At 34.6% G+C, this 12836-nt stretch overlaps 1 protein-coding gene across 5 annotated transcripts in view; it reads left to right on the forward strand.

Annotated features, from left to right (window-relative positions):
* LRRK2 (leucine rich repeat kinase 2) overlaps positions 1-12836 on the forward strand; it is a 158551-nt gene that overhangs the window by 143351 nt on the left and 2364 nt on the right. For 3 of the 5 annotated variants that reach the window (XM_049882826.1, XM_049882828.1, XM_049882830.1), the window contains 6 exons: positions 1056-1250; positions 2301-2494; positions 3226-3298; positions 4511-4695; positions 9347-9499; positions 10911-11119. In XM_049882826.1, coding sequence (XP_049738783.1) covers positions 1056-1250; positions 2301-2494; positions 3226-3298; positions 4511-4695; positions 9347-9499; positions 10911-11119 — 1009 coding nt within the window. Of the gene's footprint in view, positions 1-1055; positions 1251-2300; positions 2495-3225; positions 3299-3930; positions 4060-4510; positions 4696-9346; positions 9500-10910; positions 11120-12836 lie in introns of those variants that run through there. The other 2 variants (XM_049882827.1, XM_049882829.1) reach the window with 2 other exon arrangements.

Genomic DNA, 12836 nt, shown 5'->3' on the forward strand with positions numbered 1-12836 from the left:
CCAAACCCAGTGCCGTTGAGTCCATTCTGACTCATAGCAACCCTATAGGACAGAGTAGAACTGCCCCATACAGTTTCCAAGGAGCACCTGGTGGATTCGAACTGCCGACCCTTTGGTTAGCAGCCATAGCACTTAACTGCTACACCACCAGGGTTTCCCTAGTTGGCCTACATGTTCTTTAATTTAGTTTACCACCAGTATTAGTTATACTTTATTTTTTATCTTATTATTTTATCACGGTGAAATTTTTCATGACATTGTTTTTCTTTTTCCTCCTTTCATTATCAATTATACTGTATTTTATAGACTATATAATGACCTTGATTTTTTTTGTAGTAACTGACAGTATTCAAAACTTTTTGACATACCTATTTTATCTTCAAAATTTAGCATATAGTAGGCAAGATATGTAAAATTATTACCTTCAGCAGTTGAGGCACTGAGAGAACAAGCAGCTTTCTCAGGGTCTCATGTGTGCAGGCAAATGGCTGTTTCACCACTGTTCTATCCCAGCGCTCTGACTCCAGATTCTATTTTCTTATGCTTGCTCCACACTCTCTCCATTTCTTTAGTGTCTGAAGGAAAAACATACAAACAGAACCTAGAGATGAGTTCTAATTGTTGTTACAAGAGACTAGAATTTCCTATCCTTTCAAATGGTAGGAGCTCTATGAAACTGTTGGGGCAAATGTTTATCTTCCACTTGATGCAGCTCTTAATGAATAGTGCTGAGCTATGCAGTATAGAATTGAGGGAAGAACGTCTTTGTTTCTTCTAAATTTCTGTTCAGTTGACACTTTGGGGGTTTCTTTTTCACAAAATATACCATACATACAATGTACTGTTTAAATAATTATTAGTTTTTAGGTGTAATATTATGTGTAGTTTGGGTTATTAATCTTAATGATATTTATGGGTCACAGTTTAATTAACAAATTTAGGTTTTGTTTGATACTTAACATTTAGTTCTACATCATGCACAATAATATTACCTTTTAAAAAGAAATGTGATAAATTGATGTGAGCCATTATGTTATTTTTTTAAACTTTCTCAGGTCTTTGACATTTTGAATTCAGCTGAGTTAGTCTGCCTTATGAGATATATTTTATTGCCTAAAAACTTTGCCATCGAATGCATGGTTGCTACAAATCTTAACAGCAAGAATGCAAGCATCTGGCTGGGCTCTGGGCACACTGACAAAGGGCAGCTCTCCTTTCTTGACTTGAATACTGAAGTGCACACTTCTGAGGTAAATCTCAATACTCTTTAAATAGGAGATGTTTTAAAAAAAAGCCTACTTTGTATTATTTTAAAGCATATACAATTTAAGAAGTTTTTAGGAAGAACTTTCTTATACTTAAACTTTACGCTTTAAGGCATATACTCAAACTTTCTTAATGCTTATATAAGAGTAGTATTACTACATTAGGTTCCTGTTAGAGTAAGAGTATTCACATAAAGTTGAATGTGCTTGGTTTTAAAATCAAGTATATGTGTGTCTTAGAACAGGTTCCTTTGAAGCAGAGCCTGAGGCAGGGATTCACCTGTAAGTGACTTAAGGAGAGAAAAACTTGTAAGGAAATAAAAGACACAGGAGAGGGAATGAGAAGAAACTCAGCAAAAATGTGGTTTCTGGGGAAGTTCTGAGCTCTGAAGTGTGAATGGCATCATGGAATTGTCTCACCATGAGGCAAGGGGCCAGTCTTTTATTCCTACATATTAGTCATTCATTGTTTGCAGTCTGCCCAGTGGTGTGGGTGGTGTAATCTCTCTGAAATTCCTGGCAAGCCAGCTCCTATGGGCCTAAGGCAATTCTCTGGGGAAGGGTGCAGCTTTCAGCTTTTAGTAACCAACCCTTAGACAAGCTGGGGGTTGGGTGCATCTTCCTGCTGGAGGAGATCTGGGTGGGGCTCCTGCAATGGCTCCTACAAATGGATCATAAAATTGTATTGACAAATACAAGATAAATTTCTATACTTATGAAATAGTCTAATATTTTGACTATTGCTTAAACATTTTTCTTAAGGTTAAGCAATCCTTAAGAATAATTAACTTGATTGAATGAAACTTGATACAGAAAAATAATTTTCAATTTTTAATTTTAGTCTTAGATGCATTCTAGATATGCAAAAGTTGTCTGTTAGTTAACTCATTTATTGCTGAAAATTAAAATTAGCACTTTTTTAAAACTAAAAGCAAGAAAAGACAATTATGTTGATTATAGAATATTTTTATTGTATCTTTGTTGTCACTGAAGCTAGACCCAAGTCCTTTAGAATGTGTTTTGTTTTCTTAACAGGAAGTTACTGATAGTAGAATATTGTGCTTGGCCGTGGTACACCTTCCTGTTGAAAAAGAAAGCTGGATTGTGTCTGGCACACAGTCCGGCACTCTTCTAGTCATCAATACTGAAGATGGGAAAAAGAGACATACACTTGAAAAGATGACCGATTCTGTTACTTGTTTGTATTGCAATTCCTTTTCCAAGCAAAGGTACAGAGATGAATTTGTTCCATGGGGGAAAAGTAAATACCATTTACATGACTTAATTGTATGCAGTGTTGTTATTGTGCCAGAAAAGATTGCTCATTTTCAACATATTTCTGTTGGCTTGCATATATCAGAGGGAATTGTGGGAGGTCACAGAGATGTTCATTATTTTTTCATGGATATGTCCTGCTAAGGCAAAATTAAAAAATAGGTCAACCTTTTCTTTAGACCCTCCAGCCCTGTGCTGGTATCCCATCAGCTATGGCTGTATTGCTTTACTTATCCTAGTGTCAACTTACCTTTGTAGGACTTCTTTGAAAATGATTTCTTTTTCACTTTCTTTGAATAATCCATCTCAATAGCCTATTTATACCAGTTAACTACCAAAATTGGAAAAAAAAATCCAATAAACTAATTCATAAGTTAATACTTGAAAACAACTTAACATTTTTTCAGTTGCAGGGATCTTATACCAAAGGAATTTACCTAACTGGCAGAATTTCAGACAGGAATAATGGGTTGCTTGCTGTATTATTTGGGAAAAGATAATTTCCAGCAGCCGTTATGATTATATCCTGTTTGCTTCTCTCAGTTGTCAGTGCTAGAAAAACATCAAAAAAATGTTAAGTCCAAATTTTTGACAGTTTGAAATATAAACTCACTGACAATTTTGGAGTTGAAATTATTTGGATATAAATGTTCCCTCTGTAACAATTTCACATTTTTCCTTTCAGCAAACAAAAAAATTTTCTTTTGGTGGGAACTGCTGATGGTAATTTAGCAATTTTTGAAGATAAAGCTGTTAAGGTAAATATTGAATGCATTCAACGTCACAATGTATTTTAATTCTTTTATTTTATATATGTTCATCCCTGTCCTATATAACTATAAGCTCTTTGAGAGCAAGGATCATAAATTCTGCCTATTATCTTTTTATTGCTTCATAAAGCCTTATACCCTGTAGATTCTCAGTAAGTACTTACTGATTGCCGTATATTTTATCTGAATGAACTAAGGACAAAATCACAAATGAGATCTGATTAATAATGTTAGGAATGGCAATAATTCAGTTTTTACATGTATGAAGTACATACCAAAAAAACCAAACCTGTTGCTGTTGAATTAATTCCAACTCATGGTGACCCCATGCATTACAGGGTAGAACTGTTCCGTAGCGTTTTTTTTAGGCTGTAATGTTGACAGAAGCAGATCTCCAGGCCTTTCTTATGTGGTACCACTGAGTGGGTTCGAACTACCAACCTTTAGGTTAGTAGTCGAGTGCAAACCACTTGTGCCACCCAGGTACCTTTGTGAAGTACATAATTCCTTAGAAATATGCTGTGGCAAAGAAGAAATAAAGTTAAATTTTAAATCTGACTTGCCACTAACTTTTTCTTTAGCCTGAAATGAACAAATCTTTTAACTTCTCTGTTCTTCAGATTCTCCTTAGTCATTCAAGCATTTATCCCTTCATTCATCTGTTGGTTAGTCCATTCATTCAACATCCTACCCATCCATACTGCTTGCTATCAAAAAGCCATTGTCTGTTGAAGACAGAGAAGTAGAAGGTAATCCCTAGGTTATTCTCTACCTTGTTTTTTCTTTTGCACAGAGAGCTGAAGAGGTTGGTCAAGGGATAATATTTTGACTCACACTTGAATGAATCCTGTTTTGTAGAACATTTAAAAGGATATCCTGGATTTTTATTTTAATATCTCTAATCATTTAAAGGAGCCCTGGTGGTGCAGTAGTAAGAGCTACGGCTGCTAACCAAAAGGTTGGCAGTTTGAATCCTCCAGATGCTCCTTGGAAACTCAGTGGGGCAGTTCTACTCTGTCCTATAGGATTGTTATGAGTTGGAATTTGATTTGACAGCAATGGGTTTTTTTGTTTTTTGTTTTTTTTTTTGGTTTATTCATTTAAAATGAGAAAATAGTTTTTTAAAAATTAATTTTTACAATGTTTAAATTTATACAGCTATTCATTTTGTTAAGAGTGTGTTTTCTCTTTCTGGCAAAGTATAAAGGAGTTGCTCCTTTGAAGATACTAAATATAGGAAATATCAACACTCCGGTGATGTGTTTGAGTGAATCCACGAATTCAGCTGAAAAAAACATAATGTGGGGAGGATGTGGCACAAAGATTTTTTCATTTTCTAATGATTTCAGTATTCAAAAACTCATTGAGACAAGGACAAGTCAGCTGTAAGTTATTTCTATCTATACAACTAATTTACCATTTAATTCATGTTTATTTTTTAATTATGTCAATAATGCTGTTGATAATGTCTAATGAAGCTCTTTTAAAATTCATAATTTATTTTTCTATTATAAAAGTAAACATTCATTTTAGAAAATTTCAGAGATTAAAGGAAAGTAAAAAAAAAAAATCACCTAACCTAAACACATCTTGATATGAAATATGTAAACTCATTACAATCTTAGTAGAACTTAGAGATCTAAATTTTGAACAGTTTTATTACCTCTGTATCAAATTAGACAGATGTAGTTTGAAAGACCACAGCCTTCAGTATGGATTGCACTTCAATGTAAAGAAAACAAAAATCCTCACAACTGGACCAACGAACAACATCATAATAAACGGAGAAAAGACAAATTGTCAAGGATTTCATTTTACTTGGATCCACAATCAACAGCCATGGAAGAAGCAGTCGAGAAATCAAAAGACGCATTGCATAGGGTAAATCTGCTGCAAAGGACCCCTTCAAAGTGTTGAAGAGCAAAGATGTCACCCTGAAGACTAAGGTACGCCAGACCCAAGCCATGGTATTTTCAATTGCATCATATGCATGTGAAAGCTGGACAACGAATAAGGAAGATCAAAGGAAAGTTGACACCTTTTAATTGTGGTGTTGGCGAAGAATATTTAATATACCATGGAGTGCCAGGAGAACGAACAAATCTGTCTTTGAAGAAGTGAGGCCAGAATGCTCCTTAGAAGCAAGGATGGCGAGACTGCGTCTTACATACTTTGGACATGTTGTCAGGAGGGATCAGTCCCTGCAGAAGGACATCATACTTGGCAGAGTACAGGGTGAGTGGAAAAGAGGAAGACCCTCAATGAGGTGGATTGACACAGTGGCTGCAACAATGAGCTCAAGCATAACAACGATTGTAAGGATGGCGCAGGACCGGGTAGTGTTTCATTCTGTTGTGCATAGGGTCGCTATGAGTCGGAACCGACTTGACGGCACTTGACAACAACAACAACAACAATTTGAAAGGCAGTCCCCTCAGTACTTTACTAAGTCCATGGATTTTATATATGCAGTTTGGGGTTGTTTCTACTAAGTATTGATTGTATGGAGTACAGATCTCAGGAATATACTCCTGCCTAGATTTGATAATTATGTAGACACCCAATCTATAGCCAAGTAAGTAAATGTGATACCAGTTTCAAGCAAGAATTAAAAAAAAAAAAAAAAACTCATCCCAGTTTGTTGTTTCAGTTTTTTAGTTGTATTGTTACCACATCATTGCAGCTGTTTCTTATTTATTATATTCCTCAGTGAGAAGCAGTGAAGGGCAGTGGCTCAGAGCATAAATCATAGTTTTAATCTTGGCTCTGCCATGTATGGTTACATGAACTTAAATAACAACCTTTCAAATCTTCGGCCCTCTCTAACCTGAGGATTATTATAGGCTCTGTCTCAAAAGGATGTTTGGAAGATTAAACAAAAAAATTAATATAAAGAGCTTAGCATAATGCCCAACACCTGGTAAACGCTCAATAAATGTTAGCTATTTTTATTATTATTATTAGCTTTGGATCACAAATCCTAATTTCATCCAACTAGTTGCCAAAGTCTGAAATCTGTGAGTAATCCTGGACTCCATCCTTTGTTCCCTTGCCCACTTTACTCTCCTCCTAAATGACTGTCAAATTCTTGTGCTTCTCACTGTTCCCGCTTCTGTTATCATAGACCAGGACGTCACCATTGTCCTTGGTCATGTTAATGATAACATCTCTTTATTCAGTTCTTAACTTTGGATTGCGTGCCCTTCTTAGCATTGCAGCCAGGCAGGCCGTTGTAAAATGCCAGCAGTCTGGAGTCACTCTCCTGCTTAAAACCCTTCAGCAGCGTCTCATTGATCTTTGCATAGAGACCAAATTCCTTAATATAACCTACTAGTCCCTTCATGATTTAGTCCTTGCTTCCCTCTCTAGACTCACCTTTTGCAAGTTTCTTGCTGTCTGTGCTTCAGCCATGTTGAAACTATCTCAGTTCTTTGACGGCAGTTGACTCCCTTTCATTCTAGCCTTCACATGGCGTTTTTGCTATTCCTGGATGACTATTAGGCTTCCTTCTTGTTTTGTTTTAAGTGTCCCTTCCTCTGAGTGGCTGTTCCTGATCCCACCTAAGCAGATGAGGTGCCTCAGATTTGTACTTCCATTGCATCTTGTGTAACCTTTCACACCATCTATTACACATATATGTAATTGAATTTAAAAAAATGCTTTCTTAATTCCAGAGACCCACTGGGTGTCAGTACTGCTATACAATATCCACCCAAACCCATACCCACTGAGTTGATTCCAACTCATAGTGACCCAAAACTGCCCATAGAGTTTCTAAGGCTGTAAAGCTTTATGGAAGCAGACTGCCACATCTTTCTCCCGTGAAGCAGCTGGTGGATTCAAACCACTGACCTTTCAATTAGCAGCTGAGCACTTAACCACTGCACCACCAGGGCTCCTTTCTGTAGCACATTGGAAACCACTAAATAGCTAAAAATAATCTAAAGCCTGGGACTCACCTCAGACCAATTAAATAAGAAACTCTGAGGATGGACTCAGGCTTCAGTATTTTCTTAAAGTTCTCATTATTCTAAAATGGTGTCAGGATTAAGATCCACTGCAGTATATTATAAATTCTCATGGATGAGTTTTTTTTTTTTTTTCAGTCTTAGTCACAGTTTGTTTCCTAGCGTGAGGCCTAGAATGCGGTAAATATTTGGATGAACTTATTTTTACTGTGTAATTTCTTCTTTTATCCAACCTATACAAGCCTGAAACTTCTTTGAAGAGAAAAGGTCTTCAATTGTTTTATTTCACAAAGCCTGATATGGGATTACGGGTATCAGTGAACACTCTGAAATTCCACATAAGATTTGGAATATAGATATTTTACTAGAAAGAACATCTATAAATATCAGGCTCTCAAAAATGTTCATCTCCTAAAAGATTAGGACTCAGCTTCATAAACACTTGGAAATATTTGCTTTCTTCTAAAAAAAAAAAAAAAACTTTTCCTGTTGCATTGGTGTCTCTCTCCCTAAGCAGATATTATATCTCTAATTAGATACCACTTCACCATTATTGTTGTTCTTATCACCATCAACATACATGCGGTGATTGAAAAGCATAATGGAATAGGGAGAGATCACTGCCTTTGGAACCAGAAGAGTTGTGTTTTGAGTCATGGTTCTACAACATGTTAACTTTACGGTCTTGAGAAAATTATTTAATATTTGTAAGCATTCTTTCTTTAGTTACAAAAATGAAGATTTATTAATAATCAAACAAGATTAACATATGAAAGTATTTTATGAATTCTGAAACTCTCTGTGAAACTCTATACTAATTTGAGCTATATTTTGCTAAATAGAGCAAACATCCAGAAAGGAAAGCAAAGGAGATTTCAGGCAACACTTTGTATTTCCATTTCCCTTGCCAGAGTAGAAAAAATTAAGAAAAACAGTGCAGAATATTCCCACCTTATGATATACTAAAAGTTTTTATATGCCTGTGGTATTTTCACATCATCTATTTGATTTAATTTTAATTTTGAACCATTTTTGCTATTTTCTGTTCCTTCTGCATTCAACCATCTTTCTGTCCATTTACTTAACAAATTTCCTGGCATATTATGGGGATTTATCTGTTATGGCTCTTTACTGGATTATAGATATGTACAAGATAAGATAGGTCATTGTCCTTAAAGGACTTGCATTTCCAGTCTAGTGTGAGGGACACACTAATAAGTATAATTTTATATTGTAATAAGATCTGTAATACTACAGCTACACCAATGGGGGCAAGGGAATGTTTCTTCTGTTTCAGTAGGTCAGGGAAGAATTCCAGAGCCTGACATTTAAGTTAAGCCTCAATGGCGAACTAGGAGTTTGTCAGACAGATGGGGCCTTTGGTAGCCAATCTGTAAAATATGTAAAATGCCAGATGTCCTTGGTTGTAAGATAGACATTTAAAAATTTCCATCCTTTTATTTTCAAAGGAAGAAAATGGTAAACAATTTACTTTCCACATATGTTTGAATGAGCATGTCAATATTTTTCTCATAACTTGACTGGCTTATGTTGATGCAAAGATATTCCTTGCTTTAATATTCAAAGATGCTGCTAAAATCTTTTTCAACATCTTATGTTTTATCATTGTGGACATAAATGGCTAAAACACTTCATTTTCCAAGCATCCTTGAACAACCATGATTTTATTGCAGTATCATAAAGTTACAGATATTATGATAATATTTCTTTTAGATATGAAGATACATTGCATGCTTGGGCATTCTAAAATTCTATAGAGGACCAGAAAGAACTAAAATTAAAACTAGAATCAGAGATAAATGCTAGTGGTAATATTTAATTTATTACCTGGAGAAATCAATGTTACAAACCCAAGGTCAATTATATATTCAATTTGGAATAATTGGTGGATAATATGAAATAATTGTCAGTTCTCTTGCATGTATATTTTTCAAAAATGTGTTAATCTTTTATATACATTAAGAACTAATGTAAGGTTGTATTACATGTTAAAATAGAAGAAATATGAGTGGTGGTAACATTATTATTATTATTTTTTTTGTCCTAGGTTTTCTTATGCAGCTTTCAGTGATTCCAACATCGTAGCAGTGGTCGTAGACACGGTTCTCTATGTTGCTAAGAAAAATAGCCCTATTGTAGAAGTGTGGGATAAGAAAACTGAAAAACTCTGTGAACTAATAGACTGTGTGCACTTTTTAAAGTAAATTCATAGTTCTTTATTTTATGTCTGTAAGAGATGTCTTTGCACATCAGATTTCACAGAGGGAGGAAATATGGTTTATTCTTCTTCTCTAAAGGAATATTTAATAGAAAGATTTAAAAATATAGAAAATTTAAGATAGATATTTGAATAGAAAATTTAAATTTATAGAATAGAAAATTAAAAAAATAGAAATAGACAAGTTGTAAAAAAAAAGTAGCTCAGAAACAATTCTTTTTAGAACCATCTCTTGGTATCTTGCAAATTTACTTTAGAAAAATAAAATGTAAGAATAGGAGCATAACAGGTATAGTTTTATTCAAGGTATTTCAAAGCATATTTTCTTATTAGAAAATACTGCATTATTGAAAGTGACTTATTAACCATGCAAGATTCATGCTGGCTGTACATCTAGTGGTGTCATAGTATGGTCCAAGGGTACTCAGCTTTAAAGAAAAGAAAATAATCAAAACGACAGAAATGAATGGGAATAAAAGACCCACTGGGCTAACCAATACCCTAAGGAAGGTTTAAGACTCTAGCTGAGAGCTCAGTGCTCAGTCGGATACAGCATTTAAGAGACAAATCTGTCTTCTCATCAAGCCCATCTGTATGTGCTGGTGCTGGGACACAGGAACATTAGCAAACTTATTTGCTAGTCATTTTGTATCTATATCTATATTTATACTGTTTAGATTGTTTTATACCCAGGGGAACATTTTAGATTACATACTATGTCCATAAAATGATACTTCAAAGTCTACTTACCTAGACTGTTCTCATAGTTCTTCTTTGGGTGGTGGGGGGCGATTTATGTTCAGAAGGGCCAGCCACTCTGCCTGGTAAAGGGTCCCTTACCTCCCTGAAATACCAGAATATTAGGATTCTTTTATTTCTAGATACCTCATTTTGTCGTAATCAGGGTATCCATTGGCTTAATGGAAAAATTCAGTAGTTTGTGTTGATTTCTTTTATATGTAAATGACTATAATTTTATTGCCCATTGAAAAATTGACACTTTGTTGAAAGTTTTTGAAACATTTTTTCTTTATATTGGGAAAATTTACTCTTATTTTTACTGGATTACTTAGCTTTGTTATTTATAAAAATTGTTTCCATCCTATTTATTTCAGAATTTTCTAAGGTTAAGGAGCTATTGTGTTGGTGTTACTTTTGATAATTTATGCTTCAGATAGAGAAACGTGACTATTTGACATTCAGTATTTAACAAAGTTAGTTCTATACACTTTTAATGACCTAAAATGTATACTGTAATGTAGTCATAATTTAAAATGTATTATATATGTATGTATGTGACTCGATGGCACTGGGGTTTTTTTGGGTATGTGTAGACATCTATTGTATCTCTTAGGTGTTGATAAAATCATTAACGCATACTTTATGGTTTTAGGGAGGAAATGGTAAAAGGAAACAAGGAATCAAAACACCAAATGTCTTATTCTGGGAGAGTGAAAACTCTCTGCCTCCAGAAGAACACTGCTCTCTGGATAGGAACCGGAGGAGGCCACATTTTACTTCTTGATCTTTCAACTCGTCGACTTACACGAATAATTCACAACTTTTATGATTCTATTAGAGTCATGATGACAGCACAGTTAGGTAAGTTTCTTTTCTTTGTTTTTTTTCTAAATTCTATAAGGCTACAAAAATATGCCTCCATTTTGAATTTGTTTTCTCTTCACCTTCCAATGTCATTTAAAGCCTCTTAGAAGTTCGACATAATGCAACATAGGACTGGGATACATTTTGAACAGGGTCATAATAATATTGAGGGAGTAGATGCTTCCAAACCCCTGAGAGAAGCAGATTACTACAGTTGAGCACTGAATTTGGGTCTTATTTATTTTTCTTTATGTAGCTAAGGCAAATATGGGAGATTATATAGTGTTAAGTGTTTTTCACTTTTTGAGAAAAAAATTAGAAGAAATATTTGATCGTGGTATAAAAATTTTTTTTGGGGGGGGTTGGGATAAGCTTCCCACCCTTGTTAAAGAATCCTATTTGATTTTTTGTTCTACAAACAAATTAATATTCTTATAGCAACATATGCTAAACTCCACGATCTACAACTATTGACAAATAATGATGTTTCAGTCAAAATTTTACATATTTTCTTGCTCCTACTTCTCTATTTGAATATGAAGAAATTATGACAGCACACTAAATATATTTGCTATGTAATCACATTTCAGTGTCTCCCTTTGATTAGTAATTTGATATGATTTATATACATGCTATTGTTATTTTCTAAATATATTATTATACATGGATATACTGTATAAAATTGATCACAAAAATAACACTATAGGATTAGTTCTGCAAAACCAGGGCTTATGTAGCTTTAGCAAAAAAGTAATAAAGTGTTAGATCATGGTGAATAAAAATATAGATTCCTTTTATAAGACTATATTAAGAAGATATAGAAGTTTGTCCTGCACCCTCACCCTTTTTCATTTATGGATATCAAAATTTTACAGAAGGAGCTAGGATTATACTTTTCTCAGAAATGCCACCTATCAGGATCCAGGTCGACACAAACTGAGTAGTACATCCATAGTGTGTTATCTCCCTAGTCTTATTCTATCAAGGTTGTTATATCTTCTGACTTAGTTTGTACATACTTTGGGTCCCATGTGTTTCAGATGGCCATTCATATCTGAAATGTATAATGGTATCTCAATGGATTACAGTTGATTTTAACATAAAGTTATATGTAAACATAGCTACCAGGTCTTGCATTATCTGGCTCCACTCTCCATCCTGTACCACATTCCTCCCAGCTCTTTCTGTAATAGGCAAACGTTCAGTCCCTCCTAGTCACTGCTTCACCCTGCTTCAGAGTTTTGCACATGCTGTTTCCTTCTTTGCTTAGTTAACTTAGTTAACTTACTTGGTCTACCTCATCAGACTAGTTATTTCTTATTCTTTTAAAAATGGTACCTCAAGTGTCAAATTCTCAGAGAAGTGAACACTGACCAGGCCAAAGTTCTTCCCTTTGGCCCTCGTAATGCTTCTCTTACAGAAGAAGCATTGATTGTAGTCATGATTGTTTTCATTAAGGTCATGCTTCATGTAGGTAAAGTCTGCATGTTTTTGTTCACCCCCTTTTTCCCAGGACCTAGCCTCGTGCCTGATATATAGAAGACTTTCGGTGAATATTTTTTAAAATAAATTAATGAGTGACTTAAGAGGAAAGTATGATTTTGTGATAGAGTATTATGATAGCCATCCATCAGCTCTCCATCCAAATGCTTTACATTTGACCAGTTCATTGCACACCTTCACACAGGTTGTCTCATTTAATATTATAACTTTG

Source organism: Elephas maximus, chromosome 4, assembly GCF_024166365.1.
Source record: "Elephas maximus indicus isolate mEleMax1 chromosome 4, mEleMax1 primary haplotype, whole genome shotgun sequence".
NCBI lineage: Eukaryota > Metazoa > Chordata > Mammalia > Proboscidea > Elephantidae > Elephas > Elephas maximus.